Source organism: Dipodomys merriami, unplaced genomic scaffold (assembly GCF_024711535.1).
Source record: "Dipodomys merriami isolate MVZ:Mamm:240054 unplaced genomic scaffold, mDipMer1.0.p SCAF_1, whole genome shotgun sequence".
NCBI lineage: Eukaryota > Metazoa > Chordata > Mammalia > Rodentia > Heteromyidae > Dipodomys > Dipodomys merriami.
The window spans coordinates 53254219-53266986 of NW_027202270.1; the positions used below are offsets into that span (position 1 = coordinate 53254219).

Consider the following 12768-nt stretch of genomic DNA (forward strand, 5'->3'; position numbering starts at 1 on the left):
TATGTCTACATATCCGTAGCTACCATATTTTGTATAAAAATATTTCTTTTAGACATAAAGAGCATCTGTAGTCTGCACAAAAAGTCAATGAAAATGGCAAAAATTAACATGGAGAAATTAAGAGCTCTTTTTTGAAGAAGTAATGGAATTGAAATGAGAAAAATTATGTCCATCTACAAAGATTACTTTGTTTCTCCCTCATCACAACCTACAACTTTTTGGATAAAAATGTTACGAGTTGCAAAAGCCACCTTATATGATAAGAGGATTTTTAAGTAGCTAAGACTTAAGAACTGTAAAAGTGATCTTTAATTAAAGCGCTAGTCAGAATTGCTGTAGAACCTCTCAGAGTGAAAACTGCAAATCACCTAACTTAGAAATTGTCTAAGAATATCTCAAATCAAAAGAGAAATGGAGAATTTATCATTTTTAAATGACCAGTGTATTTTCATTTTGTTTACAGGAGATAGTTTGGCTGACAAGACACAGTCCCTGATATTTTGCTGTTAATGTTTACTGAAGCGACACTAGGAAGTCAGTGTGAAATTTTAGGGGAAGGTGAACGTTTAAAAAAAAAAGTATCACACAGTTTATGTCAAACAGACATCCCTCAGTTGTATTTTATACTAAATTTGTATTTGTTCCTCCAACAGAAGTGGTACTCAGGAAATATGCATGCCACATTTTTATTTTTGAACCAAATTATCAGAAAATAGCGCTCAATGAAATTTTAGACAGAAGTTAAACATGAATATGATGCAATGTATCTACTTAGCTCTCGTAGGTGGTGTTGCTTCTAGGTCACTTACTAATGTACAAGTGGATGTTTAATACAGCCCCAAATAACAACTGAGAATACTGAGAAAGCTGTAGATTCTTACATTAACATTTAGAAAATGTTTTCATACTGCAAACAAAGTCAATTTCAACCAATAACATTATAACTACTGTAAACAAAATCAAGTCTTACCAGTTGCAGTGTCTGGTATATCAAGTTTGCTTAAGTGATCTTTTTGTACTTTTGCTAGCATGCATATTCTCTGAAATTCTTCTTTCAGATCCCAGAAAGACTTCTCTATATTGTCCCTAAAAACAAGTATTTAAAATGTAATTCTATACTTTCAAACAATTTTGATTATAGTTAAGTTTATGTTTCAGCATTTTTGTACCCCTAATTATTGAAAAGTTGAAGCTTAAATATTAATTTGAAATTTAATGATCCCCCAAACAAGTTTAATATTTGAAGACCTAGGCATGAAATGTTGAAAAGTTCTCATACATAAATATAGTACAGATTAGTACATCTATTTATCTACACATATCACACTGGTGTAGGCTGCCATTTCTCAAACACTCCAGTGCACTGATTTTGTTAAATGTTGATAAACAACATAAACAGAATATTAAATACTCCTCACTTTAGCAAGGACATGAAGACTTAACCATGTAAAACAATACAGCTATAATACACTGTCTATTGTAATAGTAAGGACTTAAAAAATCAGCTTTTAGATTCAGCTCTGAACAAACTATATGACTTATTTAGGTCATTTTTACATTACAGAGCTCAGAGTTGGGGGCAACAATGCTTGATCAGAAATGTACTCATTATCTTGCCCATGTAATTGTAACCCCTCTGTACGGTATTTTCACAATTTAAAAAAATGGCAAAATAAAAAGAGCTCAGCATTATTCTGTTCCAGTTCTACAAAAGTCAGATAAAAAATTTTAAGTTGTTAAAAACTTATATAAAATTTAAAGTATTACATATTTCAATATTTATAAATTTTGAGGCGGGAAGAAAGGACATAGTACCTGTCATGGAATAATGGAGAGCCAAGACTCTTTGGTGAAGTCTCTTTTCTAGAAGAAGGAAGTTCTTGTCCTCTTACCTTAAACAAATAGAAAAATGATTATACTTATATTGTTTCTAAACTCAAGGCTTGGTTAACAGAAAAAAAATGCAAAATTTATTTTCTCTGCTGAAAAAATTACTCAATTTACACACATACATGCCCACAATATAAAATAATTTTTGTTTAAATGAAAGTAGAAAGTATTAAGTATTTTTTGGAAAAATTTAGTAGCTGTAATTAAAGGAATTCCGCACTCTCAATTTTGGATCAAAACTGATAACTCATATGACCATAATCATAGGGAAAATCAGTGTATTTATGTCTTTTGCTATTCATTAATAATGGCCTATATGGTACATTTAAATCAATGTCTTCTGTTACAGATTCTTTTTTTGGGGTAACTGAGCTCTAAAAGAGGAAGAAAGCAAGCAAATTATAATTCCTTATTATTTAACAAGCATTTCCCCCCTTGCTGATCCTGTAGCTTGAACTCAGGGCTTGGGTGCTGTCCCTAAGCTTTTCTGCTGAAAATTAGTGCTCTATCACTTAAGCCATAACTCCATTTTTGGTGTGTGTATGTGGGGGGGGGGTTAGATGGAGATGAGTCTCACAGACTTTGGTGTGTGTTTGTGGGGAGGGGGGGATTGGTTAGATGGAGATGTGTCTCACAGACTTTCCTGCCCAGGCTGGCTTTGAACTGTGATACTGAAATCTCAGCTTCCTGAGTAGCTAGAATTACAGGCGTGAGCCACTGGCACCTGCTTTAACAAGCATTTTAAAGATTTTATAAAGATAATGCAATTAGATATTTAGGCTGCTACAACACAAGTTCTTGCCTTTCACTCCCACCTTGTGGCTTACACTGGTATTACACATAACATTTAAAAATCAGTATTAAAGAATATGTAATGATTTGTTCTACAGTTCAGATTAAAAAAATCTTTAATCATATACATAAAACTTTGTGTATTTTCTCAAACTAAAAAATGACAAAGTTTGGATCTGAAGGAGTCCTAATATCATATAAATAATAAATCAACCCAAACCATAAAAATCATAAATGGAAATCCAATCCAGAAGACATTTATTTTTAGTGACTTTCACATGTTATTTCAATTAAGGTCACTGATATCTCTTAGCACAATGAAGTTTTTATTTAATTGTTCTCAATCTCTCTTTAACTTTTCCTTCAATTTTTTTTTAACATTTTTAGCTTTCTTGTTCTTTAAACAAATTCTTGATTTCAGTTTGTTTTGCTCAAAATTAATATATTATTTAATTTTATTTAGTTTGTTGCTCAAATTTACTTTTTCTAAATAAATACTATTAGCACATCGAGTATTATTTTTGTAGCAACTTAGAATTAGTAAAATAAAATTCTGGCAATGCAAACTATTTGTGATTTTATATATTACACTGTTGGGAGTGTGGCAAATTAAAGATTTTTTGAATGCATGCTGTTTATCTGAAAAACATTTAGGCCATGTCTTCTGCATTAAACTTGCTTTACTGAGCTTAATAAAGCAGTCACATTAGAAAACGTTTTCACATTCACAGTTTGTTTTTAAACGTGGTAGACAAGGTTTTTCTTTGGTGTTATGTGCAATTAGACACTCAATGGATTTCAGCGTAGAAGAGGAAGAAAGGTAGCATTTTAAAGTCAGCCAAGCATTTTAGGGCACTAAAACAAAACTTTTAAGAGTATTTTATTTTAAATCAGGGTATCAGTGGTTCACACCTATAACTAGCTACTCAGGAGGCTGAGATTCAGAGGATCATGGGTCAAGACCAGCCAGGGCAGAAAAAAAATACACAAGACTCCATATCTCCAAAATAACCACAGAAAAGCAAGCACTGCTGAGCACCAGCAGTAAGAGTGGTAAGTGAGGAAGCAAGCTAAGCAAGCTAAGGTCCTGAATTAAATAAAATCCTAGTACCACAAAACAAAAAAGTATTATATTAAATGTGTATAAACAAAAATTAAAGAGGTTTAATAAAGAATAAAAACATTTGGAGATGCCAAGCACTGGTGACTCACGCCTGTAATCCTAGCTACTATTCAGAAGGCTGAGATTTGAGGATTGTGGTTCAAAGCCAGCCAGGAAAGTCCATGAGACTCTTATTTCCACTGAAGCACAGAAAAAGCTGGAAATGGTGCCACCATGGCTCAAGTGGTAGAGAACTAGTCTTGAGCAAGGAACCCAGGGACAATGCCCAGGCCCAGAGTTCAAGTCTCAAAACTGACAAAAGACAAACAAACAAAAACAAAAACATTCAGGGTTGAGGATTTAGCCCAGTGGAAGATCACTTGCCTGGCCAGTGCAAGGCCTTTAGTTTGGTCCTCAGCTCTGCAACTGTACATAAATAACTACATTTGATAGTTTAAATAAATTGGAATAAGTGATTTATTATATGGAATGACTTCCTTTTACTACTAGAAAGCCTCAATGTATTGTTTTATTAGGAGCTAGAAAACAAAGACGTGCTCTATAATTTTAGTCTAAAACTGAAGACATTACAGGACCTAATAAAGATAAGACACTAGTTTCCAAAGTCCTGACTGTGACCTAAGTTAGGATGTTTACTTCTGAGGTGAAATGAACCATTAAAACTAATGGAGATGAGAAAAATCAAAGAACAAGGCAAGAAAATAATGGTTTTTGTTTGCCTTTATAAGTAAATGGTATCAACTTCTCTGTGGTACTTGGATTTGATAACTAATGTGGCTGAATTTGTTGGGAAAAGATTCCTTAGGTGTAGTTGCAGCAGGCTAAAGGAAGACTCACTAATTAAGAAATATCTGTTAAATGAGATGTACAAGACACTGTTGAAAATGAATTTTACAACTTTGGAGGAGGGGGGAGTTGGGGAGATGGGGAGGGAAGGGATGGTAGGAAAAAAGCAAAGGAGGAGGTTACAATGCTCTATACCTTATACAATGCTCATTACCTTACTCATGTAACTGTAACCTCCCTGTACAGTATTTTTTACAATAAAAATATATATGGAAAAAAAGGAAATGTCTGTTAAGTATCTAAAGATATAATCAGCTTCTTTGAGGATAAAGAATACAGTTCTTACTATGATTTTTTTGTTCTATCATTAAAGAATTATTGATTATATCAAGGAATATATTGCACCTTCTATTATTTATACCAAATAGATTCGTTATGATATTTCAAATGAAAACTTTTTTTTAAAGCCCAGGCTAGACTCAAGCTCTTCCTACCTCAACCTCCTCAATGCTAGTGTGTAATGCCACCTCTGGTCCTCAATTGAGTATGTTTGGGGTCTCAGCATCCAGCAAAATTACAAACACTTTAAACACGTTACTGGGGGAAAAAAACTTAAGCAGTTTTCTGGCAAACATTTTGAAGTAAAATTTGTTTAGAATGGGTACAGCACATTAATGTTATTTTTCCATCGTACTGTCTCAGCTTTCTGAAAACAGTAATTTATTTTTCAAGGATTTAGGATTAAGATAACCTTGGGCAGATACTTTCCTTTCAATGTGTCCCCCCTCCCTCCCTGGGCCCCTGTCTATCCACAAGGTCTACATAGCCCAGCCTGACTGGAATTCTAGATTCTCCTATTACAATTCCCAAGTGCTAGGACTGTCAGGCATGAACAACCAAACCTCAATTTTAATGAGGTGTTACACAGGTTGTTGAGTATCCCAGAGAATAAGTAAACATTAGGAAAGATATGACATACATTTTTATTTCTATTCTTTATTAGCCAAGTGGATCTTATATCGCAGGAAGATAAAATGATTTTAATTTCAAACAAGAAGACAAAGGAATTTGGACACTAGGAAATTTGTGAGCATTAATTCAACAAATAAGTTTCTTTTTGAGATACTAAAACTTAAAATATTTAACATTTCCAGTACTATTTGGAAATGTGGAACTTAGTGGAATAATACTAAAATAAGACTTTTATGTGCCATATACACTTTCAACATGATGCTAGATAAGTCCTTCAACTATATCTATTAAGATAAAGCCAGGTTAAACAGTTGGAAAATATTATGAAATGTTTCCTTAAGTTTCCTTTTGTATCAATTGGGAGAATATATATTTAGTATAAATGAATTAATTAGATGGGTGATGGGTATTATATAAAATATGTATATTTAGACCCAGTTGAACACACAATAATATTTAAAAAGGAGAAAAAAAGAAAAAAGAACTACTATTTTATTAATTCAAAACCAGATTACCTTTCATATAAAGATAATGAGATATGGCTGTGTTATAGTACTTGTCTGGCAGGCACTTTCTTGGGTTCAATCACTAGCATCACAAAGAGAAAAAATGAAAATAGTATTTTTGAGTTGCCTTTCAGGTTGTTAGATAGCAACCTCTAAAGAAAGAAATTAAAGCAGGAAATCTGTCATTAAATTAGAACCTCCTATCATGGACACAAGTGTTGCAAACGAAGAGCTCCCAGATCTCAGGAGGTAAGGCAGGAGGGTCTTGTGTTTCAGATCAGCCTAGGCTATATATCAAGATGCTCTCTCAAATGAATAAAACTGACAAATGGATCAAAAAAATGTGATGTACGTGCGCGTGCACACACGCATGCACACACACACACACACACACACACACACACACAGAATTTTATTCACTCATCTGGAAGAAATACTTCATCATTTGCAGGGAAATGAAAGAACCTGGAAAAATAATATTGTGTGAAGTAATCTAGGTTTGGAGAAACAAAGAACACATGTTTTTAGACATAAAATGTAACACATTCAAGGCCATACACATATATACAAAGTCAAACTGACCAAAGGATGTGTCCTCTTCGAACAATTTACAGGCAGTTCAACAAAATGAATACCAGGAAGCTTTGCTGCTGGGGATTTGCGGGGACAAATAGAAAAGGTTTGGATAAACAAAAACAGGAATAGTGGGCAACTATAGCCATAATACTAACATGCATACCTGAAAACTAACTAAGAAACTTGAGGAGACAGGTGGGGATGGGATAGAGGGATGTGGAATGGTGATCTTGACCAGGATGCACTGTACACGTTAGACAGAAACCCCTCTGTACAACGATTTGAAACAAACAAAGAGAATAACGAGGAAACAAAATTCCAAAATTTCTGAAAAAAGAAAAAAGGAAAGCAAAAAAGTGTATGTTCTCTAATTCTTGTCTTTGTTATAGTTGATACTAAATGTTACTCTTTTTCTTTTTCTATTATAAATAAAATACAGAAAAGCAATGAAAAAATTTTCATTTAAAATTTGATCTTTCTTAATTATAAACAATCAAAATCAGTAAAATTAAATCACTTTATAAACTTTTAAAGATTATTTGTCTCATTAATACAATGTATTAATTTCCTAAACTTTAATTACCTAAGCTATCATTTTTATTTTTGTTTTTGCATTGCCAGGATGGAACCCATGTTGGGCAAGCAGTTTATCACTGAGCTACATCCCCTATCTCTAAAACACTTATTGTAAAAAAAAAGGTTAAGTGTTTGTGTTGGTCTTGGAGCTTTAACTCAGAGTCTGGGTACCATCCCTGATTCTTTTAGCTCAAAGCTAGTAGTGCTCTACCATTTGAGCCACAGCTACCCTTCTGGCTTTTTGGTGGTTAATTGAAGAAAAGTGTCTCACAGATTTTCCTGCCCAGGCTGGCTTCAAACTTAGGCTCCTGAGTAACTAGTATTACAGGCCTGAGTCACTGCCACCTGGCAAGATAGTTTTTAATGACACATATTTGAATTAGGTCATTAACCTATCACTTTATCCCAGCGTGTGCATCAGGGATTCCCTGTAAACTGTGGCTGGGATCCTCATGCAAAAGGAATATGTTTTAAGGTGGTTTAAGAAACTGAGTGAGCCATACGCCAGTAGTTTAAAAATGGAAAAGAGGACCATGCTCTAAGTTTGAACAATGTAAAGTAAGAAATAAGGCAAGATAAGATGGGATGGACTGATAAACTGGGAACAATTATAAATATAAGCTTGAGGGGCTGGGAAGGTGGCTTAGTGGTAGAGCACTTGCCTTGCATGCATGAGGCCCTGGCTTCAATTCCTCAGCATACACACAAGCAGAAAAAGCCGGAAGTGGCACTGTGGCTCAAGTGGTAGAGCACTAGCCTTGAGCTGAAGAACTGAGGGACAGTGCCCAGGCCTAGAGTTCAGGCCCATGACCGACCAAAAAAAAAAAAAATGTATATATATGTGCTTGAATAAAATTCACTCAAGAAAAAAGAAAAATAAGCAAATAGTGGAAAAAAAGAACTTGAATTTACACTTTTAAAATATGAATTAAATGTTATAGGTCAAGCAGGCTGAGTATTTCCTTAGTAGAGTTAGATACCTTACATATGAGATATAGTGAAGTATTAGATTTGGATTAAACAAGGAGAAAGTGAAAGAACGGGACTTAAGAGAAAAAAATTACAAGAAGAGATTTAGTAAGCATAGATATAAGAGCTCAGCAAATAAGTTTAAAAAGAAAAAGGTAGGAAGATCATGGAAATTATATTTAATCTATACAAATTTACAACCATGTGAAGTCTATGGTTTTTCCACCCTCATTAACATTCCTGAAAATCTAGCAAATCATGAGAAACAAAATCCTAAGAGCCTTGTCTGCTCTGCACGACAGTGTGCTAGGCAAACCCACTGCCAGTGCGGGAACAACTCCAGGGCAAAATGGGATCCGTCCCAGAGTTCTGAAGGAAGTGGCAAGAAAATAAACAATATAAAAATAAAATTAAACACCCTAATTACTTCCAAGTACTTTACAGGGTTCCGGTTTAATGTAAATCTCCCAAAAATCTGTATCAATTTAATGTTACAATAAAACATATTCTTTGGAAAAATACAATTCTTTACTGGTACTACCTCAATTTTTATGATTTCAGTTCTACTGAAATTAACATGGAATAAGATTAGTATGTTTCTATTAGTTGTATTTTTAAAGTCTTTCACTTTATATTAGGTTCCTTCTTTCCTTTCTTTGGCAGCACTGGAACTTGAACTCATCACCTTACATTTGCTCAGTTTAGGAGCTCCCTTGGTGCTCTGCCACTTGAACCATACTTCTACCCCTGCTTTTGCTGGTTATTTTGGAGATAGAATCAGTTGGGCTTTTCTGCCTGGGCTATGATATTTGAACCATGATATTCTAGATCTCAACCTCCTGAGTAACTAGGATTACAGGCATGAGCCACCACTATAAATGCACCACTGTGCATTTATTTTCTTTTTTCTTATTTTTGGGAATTTATTTTCTTAAGGGGTGGAAACATATCATTCTGAGGATGTCTTTTCATGCAAAGTAAAAACTGTATAACATAAGCAGATAATTTAAAGTTTCTCATACTTCCTTTATTCCTTCCCTAAACGCTGTTTAAATTTTATTTTTAAACCTCTTTAACCACAAATTCAATCTTATACAAAGATGAACAGAATATATTTTCTTGAAAGTGGCTATTATTTAAGCAATTTACATGTATGACTTAATTATAATTTTACATGTCAAAATACTTGACTATGGATTTTAAAGCTTGTTTGAAACTTGGGCTTGCATTGGAGAGATCAAATATCTTTCATAAAGTCCCACAAGTGGAACTGCTGTGATTGGAACACAAGCCTTTGTGCCCCAGACTTTCACGACTCATTCATAGTGTATGGCCTGAGACGCTAAGGACTATATATTACAGTTCACCTGGGGAGGGAATGGAAAATGGTATTATTCACTGCACTAAGGGGAAGCCAACCTTAAGATCCGCCCTGTCACATAAAAAGTATACAGTATTTCTTACTGGAAAGAAGTTATAGGTCAAATGTTTCTTTGTCTTTGTGATTTGGGGATTAGGTCAAGGGGGGGAGCTTTGGCATGGTCTTTCCATGTATGTATGTGTTTTCAAGAATATAGGAATATAAATTAACATTAAAAATAACTTAAACAGATTCATTCAAGTTCCGCCAAACCAGTCACTTGCTGACATAAGGTAATTTAGCAGGAATTTTTTAGCCAAAATTTCATAATTTAGGTATTTCTCAACCTTGGTATAGAAGTTCAAAATTTGCCAGGGCGTTTCAATGGAATGTCTTAGGTTCTATCCTCACTCCAAACTCTCCTTGTGCCTCTTCAACTACCTGTTAACAGAGGACTGGACACAACCACAGTTGATAAAGTCCTTGTCTGATAATTTCAATGCCTAGATCATATAAGAGTTGCTGTTTTCTGTGACTAGGACACATTTTCTGTAATCTTCACACATTTAGTAATTTTGAACTGTATCTTGAACACTGTGAATATTGTTGTGGAGACCAAAATACGCAATATTCAGTCTCCAAGGTCCTTGGTTGTTTACCTATACGTTGTTGGAGGCTTTTAACCGTTTTTAAAAAATATATAAATACGTTTTTTTATTGTAAAAATACTGTTACATGAGTAAGGTAATGAGTACATTTCCTATCGAGCATTGTTGCCTCCTCCTTTGTTTTTCCCCTATGATCCTTTCCTTCCCCACCTCCATAACTATTCCCCTGCCTCCCCTGCCAAAGTTGTAAAGTTCGTTTTCAACAGTGTCTTGTACATCTTATTGTTACAATGGTTCAACTTGTATTCCTATTTAAGCATTTTGTTTTTTCCCTTCCTATCCCCAAATTAGAGAAGTGTATATACAAGATGCAGGGCACCCACATCAAATACAGTGAGAACAGGGATTATAACGTGGGGGAGGAACGTACAAAGAAACAAAAAAAAAAAATCACATGATACTTTATAGATATGTTAGAAACAATAACAAGAAAGAAAAAAAACACTTGTGTCCCTATCTTGGGGTTCATTTTGCTTAACATCATCTTATCTGGTCATGTGTACAGAGCTTTTGACCAAAATATGCAATATTCAGTCTCCAAGGTCCTTGGTTGGAGGCTTTTAACCATTGTTTTATATATATATATATATATATATATATATACATATATATATATATATATTTTAAATTGTAAAAATACTTTTACATGAGTAACAGTATTTGACCTTTTCTGCTTGTCCGAGACATACACTAGTTATTGCAAATAAGGGAAACCATGGGACCTATGTTTCTTTGGACCTGGCTTACTTCACTTAATATAATTTTTTCCAAGTCTTTCCATTTCCTAACAAATGAGGCACTTACTTCACTTAATATATTTTTTCCAAGTTTTCCCATTTCTTAACAAATGGGGCAATGTCATTCTTTCTGATGGAGGCATAGAATTCCACTGTATATAGTTACCACATTTTCTTGATCCATTCATCTACTGAGGGGCATCTGGGTTGGTTCCATATCTTAACTATGGTAAATAATGCTGCAATAAACATAGTTGTGCTGGCAGCTTTAGTATGGTCTTGTTGTGATCATTTGGGTAAGTGCCCAAAAGTGGGATTGCTGGATCACAGGGGAGCTCTATGTAGAGTCTTTTGAGGAACCTCCATACTGCTTTCCAAAGTTATAACCATTATTTGTAAAGGACTGTTTGTTAGGTGCTAATTTCTCCTCAATGGTAGCTGAATTTCTAAATTCTGTTTTTTATAATCTTCCATTCTAAGATTTCACTATGATCTAGTGGTATTTTGTAAAGCTCTCATTCTGCTTAATTTGGCCTCTCATTAGGCAGCATTTCATACCCACTGGCCAGCTCTACCTTGACATTTCTGTTAGACATTTCTTATGTTTTAGTATTTCCTAAGTCATAGTCATGTACATTCTCTTAGGCTCAGACCTAGGTATATTACTCACCTTTCACTACACAGTTTAGTTATATTATTCATCATCATGCTAACCCTACTGAGTATGTCCTTTGGTCTGTCATCTAAGTTCATCTCCTTAAGTTTCCCAAGTTCGGGTCTATTTCTCGTAACAGTCATTTTCAAATCTCAATCTGTCTAATATATGTTCATTTGTTTTCTCTAATATAGACCAATGAAGTTTTAAAACACACAGAATAACATAACCACAATTTTCTCAAATATATCTCACACATCATAACATTAAAAAATTAACATTAAGAAAATCTAAAGAAACAAATTAGGCTTTAATGAAGTGATGAAATTTTCAAAAACTGAAGGTCTCACTACTAACTTTACATTCTTCATGTCAAAGTGACACTTAAAAAAGGAGGAAGTATAAATTATTAGTCTGTTGTGCTGAAACCCATTTGTATACCTACTTAAAGATAATAAAAATAAATTTTAAAAAGAACAAAAAAGGAGGAAAGAAAGTTTTTAATGTAGTTCACACAAAGCTACCACATCATCAGGACAAGGTGAGAAGAGCTGGGGACAGGACAAAGAATTCTGGGGCTGACGCATAGAGAGAATGGGATATCCAGTAAGTAGCAGAAAGAAAGAAAACAAGATCTATGGTAGTCATCCAGCAGGAACACTGTGCAAATTGTACTACCAAGGGATACAGACAATGTCATCAGGATAAAATGCAGAGGGAAATACAATTCTTAATGTTAAACAGAACAATTAGGGTTAGACATAACGGTTTGCAACTATCAGATATAGAACTAGTTAGATGAAAAGCAAGTTGGAAGTAAAAAAAATCATACTACACACAGATGGGATAGAAGAGAAAATAAACCAAAAAAATGCTTAGAATTATTTTGTTTCCAAAAGGGATTTACCAGGGAAGAGAAAACCAATATGAGTCAGAATGGAGTTTATGGGAACCTACTTGACAACAGTTTAAGATTTTAAGATACAGATTTTAGAATAAAAGTAAATGGAAAGATGATTAAGAAAAAAAATCAGGCAAAAAGCATTTATGATACAGCAAGTCTACTTAGGCAAATGACTGAGTTCAGAGTTCATTTTCATGTCAACAAGATGATAAATTAGATGAGCCTTTCTCTCCTCTAGGAATATCTTTGAAGAG

At 34.1% G+C, this 12768-nt stretch overlaps 1 protein-coding gene and 1 long non-coding RNA gene across 12 annotated transcripts in view; one reads left to right on the forward strand and one right to left on the reverse strand.

Moving 5' to 3' along the window:
• The window catches only part of LOC138826869 (uncharacterized), a 125588-nt gene that overhangs the window by 67677 nt on the left and 45143 nt on the right, over nt 1-12768 (forward strand). The window lies entirely within an intron of this gene.
• Nucleotides 1-12768, reverse strand: part of Tank (TRAF family member associated NFKB activator) — a 91918-nt gene that overhangs the window by 8515 nt on the left and 70635 nt on the right. For all 10 annotated transcript variants that reach the window (XM_070022100.1, XM_070022116.1, XM_070022081.1 and 7 more), the window contains 2 exons: nt 1816-1892; nt 971-1086 (listed from right to left, as the gene is read on the reverse strand). In XM_070022100.1, the coding sequence (XP_069878201.1) occupies nt 971-1086; nt 1816-1892 (193 nt within the window). The remainder of the gene's footprint in view (nt 1-970; nt 1087-1815; nt 1893-12768) is intronic.